Below are 6,207 nucleotides of genomic sequence, written 5' to 3' on the forward strand. Positions count from 1 at the left end.
TATATATATATATATATATATGTGTGTGTGTGTGTGTGTGTGTTTTGTTTCTTTGCATATATGATTTATTCTGAAGCAATATTTTCATCAGTTATCTATCAGCTGTGACATATAAATCTGCGTGTTTTTTATATTTTATATTTTAATATTTTTTGCCTTTATAGAGGGCATTTTCCCAATAATTAATTTAATACTTTCATTTCAAATTCTTACATTTGATCCATAACTTCAATAATAATGATTATGTGATCTATACGTTATCAAATTAAATCATTTACACTGAAATATACAGCTGCATTAAATAATATTATGAGATTCGTTTCAATATTTTTGAATATACAAACAAGAAATGATGGTGGAAATTATACTTTTCAACTAAATTAAAACGCCAGTAGGTGCCAGTATGAGCATTTAATGAGTGAGTCATTGAGTCATTCATTCAAACGATTCTTTCAAACGGCAGATTCATCAGATGTTTATGCATGGGCTAATGAAAATTTGACTCAACTGATTCGTTTAAAACACGGAATCATTCAGCAATGAATCGACTGTTTGCTGTGAGATGCGCTGTGTTTCCGCCTAATATGTAAGTGACCTAATATTATTGTATTTGCTTATTGAACTGTTTATAGAACTATTAAACAGTCGTAATGGTGAAAACGTTGTGTGATGTTGCCTAACTAACTGTATTTTAAATATAAAAAAAATTCCATTTTGAATGTTTACCTCAGGATGCTGAGTTTCTTAGTGGTGCGCGTTTTGATTTCTCCTGGAGAGGCTGCATTATGGAGTCAATATAATGCCACATATATATGCAAAATAATAAAGTTTTGCAAAAGAAAATAAAGTTTTGCAAACGAGTGAGCTTCGCTTCAGCAGCGCAACCTTATACTGTCAATAGATGCATTATATATAGTAGCTATATGTTTAGGGGTAGGGTTGGGGTTAGGGGATAGAAAAAACAGTTTTTACAGAATAAAAACCATTACACCTATGAAAAGTCCTGTAAACCACACATACCAATGTGTGTGTGTGTGTGTGTGATGCAATACTAGCAGTACAGTTTTCACTTAGCTTGCAAGGAGACTTAAATTTAAATCAGGAAATGAACAACAAGCAAAACTGCAACTTAATCTGACAGCCAGTGATCATTCACCATACATTTTCATTTAGTTCCATGGGAAGAAAGTCATACAAGTTTCTTAGGACATTTGATATATTTTTCTCACCATGTTTCTCAACAGTAGGCTATATTTTAATTGAGACCGGTGCTAATCAGTGCTTATTAAATTCAAATGCACAATTTTAAATTATTATGAACATTTTTATTGAAATGAACTAGAATACTGTTACTAAAATGAGCGTAAGTGATGCAAGTCAGGGCTTATAAACTATTAGGAATCATATTATACACTGCTACAGCTGCAGCACACTCCAATCATTTCTCATTTTCCCATTCCCCCCGTCTGATTGGAAGAGGTGGAGGTACTGGTCTGCTTATCTCTAATGATTGGAAATTTATTCCTTTACCATCTCTGGATATCAGCAGCTTCTTTGAATCACATTCAGTTACTGTCACCCACCCTTTTAAAATCAATTTTGTAGTTGTTTATTGACCCCCAGGACCACTAGGTAACTTCTTGGATGAATTGGATGTGCTGCTTTTAACCTTTCCTGAGGATGGTACTCTCCTAGTTATGCTTGGAGACTTCAACATCCACCTAGCTAAACCTCAGGCTGCAGACTTCCACACTCTGCTTGCCTCTTTTGATCTCAAGTGAGTATTAACTACGGCTACTCACAAATCAGGCAACCAACTGGACCTTATTTACACACGACACTGCTCCACTGATCATGTGCTGGTTACTCCACTGCACACCTCGGATCACTTCCTCCTCACTCTTAACCGCAACATGGTTCCTGACACAACACATACCCCTACACATGTCATCTTTCGATGTAACCCCTAAACAGTTCTCATCACTTGATGCTAACTTTCTGCTCCACTCTGACATCTTGTTTAGACACTGTCTGCCACATCTCTTCCAGGCCAGCCTGTACCACCCCTTCTGCCCCTTGGCTATCTGATGCTCTCTGCGAGCATTGTTCTAAGCTAAGGTCTGCGGAGAGGGTGTGGCAAAAAATCTAAAAATCCTACTGACCTTTGTATGTATCAGTCACTTGGGTTCTCTCATTTTAAAGTTCATATACTTTTGTCACGCTTTGTCCTTTATTGCATATTGTTTTTATCTTTCTTATTGTATTGTACTTTATTGTATATTGTTGTGTATCTTTATATTTATTGTCTTTGTAATTTATTGTCTGTTTCCCTTCTACCCTGTTTTTCTTGTGAGGAGATAACTAAGTAGGCCTAAGAATTTTATAGTGCCTAGTACATATGACAATAAAGATCTTGAATCTCTCCTCTGTTCCTTCTCTGCTAATGTCTCCACTGATAAAAAAAACATACTACCACAACACAATTAACAATTCATCTCAAAACAACTCTCGCATGCTCTTTCCTCCCTCCTTTGTCCTCCTTCATCATCTCTAACAGCTGAAGACTTTACAACATTCCTCATTAATACAACTGCAACCATCAGTGTACAATTCTCCACACCTCAAACTGTCAAACACATCTTACAAGCAGACACACACTCGCTTACATCCTTCTCTTCACTCTCTGAGGCAGAAGTCTCTAAACTCATCCTTTCTAATCATCTTACTATTTGTCCGGTTGATCCTATTCCATCTCATCTACTTCAAGCCGTTTCTCCTGCCGTTGTACCTGCACTCACTCACATTATTAACACATCCCTTCACACTGGTGTTTTTCCCTCAGCATTTAGACAGGCTCATATAACCCTACTACTTAAGAAACCCACCCTTAACCCAATTATTTTAGGGATTTACAGACCAGTTTCCCTTCTGCCTTTCATTGCAAAAACACTTGAACGAGTTATGTTAAACCAAGTCTGCCTTTCTCACACAGAAAGACCTCCTGGACAGCAACCAGTCTGGTTTCAGAAGTGGACATTCGACCGAGACTGCCTTGCTCTCAGCTGTTGAAGCCCTAAGACTGGCAAGAGTGGATTCCAAATCTTCAATACTTATCTTGCTGGATCTGTCTGCTGCTTTTGACACGGTTAACCACCAGATCCTCCTGTCAACCCTATTGGCAAAGGGCATCTCAGGAACCACACTCCAGTGGTTTGAGTCTTATCTCTCAGATAGGTTCCATCCAGCAAGTGCATCAACCATAATTCCTCCCAGGACAGCCAAGAACCTTGAAGTTGTGATTGATGACCAGCTGCATTTCACAGACCACTTTACTAAAACTGCCCGGTCTTGCAGATTTGCTTTATACAACATTAGGAAGATCAGACCCTTTCTTCCGGAACATGCTACACAACTCCTTGTTCAAGCTCTTGTTCTGTCCAGGCTGGACTATTGCAATGCTCTCTTGGCAGGTCTTCCAGCCATTTCTATCAAACCTCTGCAGCTAATCCAGAACACGGCAGCAAGATTAGTCTTTAATGACCCAAAAAGAGCTCATGTCACACCTCTGTTCATCAATTTGCACTGGCTATCAATAGTCGCTCGCATAAACGGCATTGATGTTTGCCTACAAAACAACCACTGGCTCTGCACCCCTTTAACTAAATTCAATACTTCAGACTTATGTGCCCTCCAGAAGCTCATTATATTATATATGCACATTATATTATAGTGCCATCCCAAAGAGGCAAAAAATCACTTTCACAGACTTTCACCTTAACTATTCCCAGCTGGTGGAATAATCTACCCAACTCAATCAGCTGATTCTTTAGCCATCTTCAATTCCATCTAAACTTGACCCTCTAACACTAGCACTCTCTATTCTATTTCTATTCTATCTACTTGTTTTCTTTTTATTTATTAAAAAAAACTTGACATTCTAAAACTAACACTATTCTATTTGTAATCTACCTACTTGGTTTCTTTGTAGTTATTATAAAAAAATGTGACCCTTTAACACTAGCGTTCTTTTTCTTTTTCTATTTTATCTACTTTTTTTAATTTTCAGAAGAAGAGTTACAAAGTTGGGAAGAAGGACCATTGCACTTGGCAGATGTACAACCCCTGGGATGAACCGAGATGGAAGTCTATGTAAATAACCATAAATGGGTAATGCCTATTGTAATCATGTCTGAAGAAATGCTTGTTTTTCTAGCAATACTATCAATTTAAATACTTTCTGTTCTGCAGCGAGTAACAGATTGATGTAACAAATAACAACTACTGGTTCAGACCTAATGAGAAAAAAGATTTCCTTTTAATGGTGGCTTCCAGAAGCTGAATTATTGTGGACTTGAGCAGCCAGTCTCTTTATTTACAGTCATTCCGCCAAATCACGTGTAGCTATAAATAATAGAAAGCTATTAAGCCACCAGAACTGTATGATTATTGGTGATCAACAATGCAGCATATGGTGCTGAGATCTAACACTATTAGAAGTACAGAGAGACCAGATTCAACAGCTACTAATAAATAATTTACCCCTTTAACACAGCAGCCTCTGTGCTTTGAACGGCTCTAAATAACAAGTGTAAAGATCTTCATGGGCTTTAGGGGTAAAGTGAAGTTGCCGGGTGAATCACCTTGCTAATGGTACTGAACAGAACTTTTGGGCAATGTGCATTTCTATTAATTCACTCTGAGAAATATTTTGTTCCTGCAGACTTGACTGCATGCTGACAATTACTGAGAGAATCTCTTAAATTTTTATAGGAGGTTTGCAGCTTGTCTCTCTTCCTCGTATTCAGTTTTTCTACAGATCTGCCTAAGAGCATTATTACTATAGCATGACTGAGGCTGAGATTCAGGATGTTTAAGTCTGAGTGGGGCAAAATCATTCATAATGTTCAAGCATACAGAATTAAATTACAACACTTATCTCCTCTGTGCCTCAATAATAGTATATAGTGGGCAAGCTACAACTTTAGCATCTGTGATAAAGCAATACAAAAATACACACACACAGGTATTTATCTTCTGGAGGTTTTGCCTCCGCAAAATAAATAAAATAAAATAAAATAATAGATGTAGACAATTATTATGACCTTTTTTAAATCATACATTGATTGATTGATTGATTTGATTGATTGTATTAAAAAATGATCTGATGTTTTGTAACAATTTAGAATCAGAATCAGAATCAGAATGAGCTTTATTGCCAGGTATGTTTACACATACGAGGAATTTGTTTTCGTGACAGAAGCTTCCACAGTGTAACAGAATGACAGTGACAGAACAAAAAAACAGATAATAAAAAATAAAAATAAATAAAAAATAGAACAAGTAAAATAAGGAATAAAATATATACAAATCGACAATTGTATGTACAGGTATATAACAATAGACAGTAGACAGTTGTATGTACTTTTGTATGTCTTATAATGACTAATTAGACTTATTCACTTTACGTCTGTGTGTGTGGAACATAGCAGACTCAGGGAAAGCAGAGGGATCCATGTGCAGAGATTTATTTGTAGCAATAGGGCAAATCACAGTCTTTTAATCTGGGTAACACAGTCCAGGGTCAAACACCAAGAAAACTGTCCAATCGGTAAACCAAATCCAAAAACACACATCCAAGAGGGTAAACGATGAGAGAAGTCAGATAATCCAAAAACAAGGCAAGACACATCAATGAAAAATATCAAATTTGCAGACCAGGCAAACAACACTTCACAAAGTACAAATGGATGTTACAGTGTGTGTCATCCATTACAGGGTTTGGCCTACATTATGAGGGTTAGGCTTGTGTCCTCATAATATAGTTTGTACTCAGGTTTCAGGTCTGTGTACCTCCATTATGAGGACATACAGTAACATTAAAAAAAAATTCAAAATGTTTTCTGTGAGGCGTATGTTTAGAGTTAGGGAACAGAAATCAGATAATATAACATATCATTAGTTCAGTTTAAATACCATTATGTCTTTGGAAGTTCCCCATAAATCCATGTAACACAATGCTTTGATGATAAAGCGCAAAATAATTTTCTCTTTATTTCTGACATATCTGCTCTGTATGTTAAACATGTTCATACTAAATAATATATACAACCAGAGCAACATATGCTTCATTGAGGGACAAGCTTGGTAGAAGAAGACCATCTGCCTCAAAGCAGGTTATTGACTGAAGGCTGGAAGCTTGTGATCAAT

At 36.7% G+C, this 6,207-nt stretch overlaps 1 protein-coding gene across 1 annotated transcript in view; it reads right to left on the reverse strand.

The window, feature by feature from the left end:
* LOC107709466 (inactive phospholipase D5) overlaps positions 1–5,856 on the reverse strand; it is a 48,717-nt gene extending 42,861 nt beyond the window's left edge. Inside the window, exon 1 of the mRNA XM_016513963.1 lies at positions 5,851–5,856. Coding sequence (XP_016369449.1) covers positions 5,851–5,856 — 6 coding nt within the window. The remainder of the gene's footprint in view (positions 1–5,850) is intronic.
* Between the last annotated feature and the right edge of the window lie 351 nt (positions 5,857–6,207).

Source organism: Sinocyclocheilus rhinocerous, unplaced genomic scaffold (assembly GCF_001515625.1).
Source record: "Sinocyclocheilus rhinocerous isolate Xijiao unplaced genomic scaffold, SAMN03320098_v1.1 scaffold523, whole genome shotgun sequence".
Lineage (NCBI taxonomy): Eukaryota > Metazoa > Chordata > Actinopteri > Cypriniformes > Cyprinidae > Sinocyclocheilus > Sinocyclocheilus rhinocerous.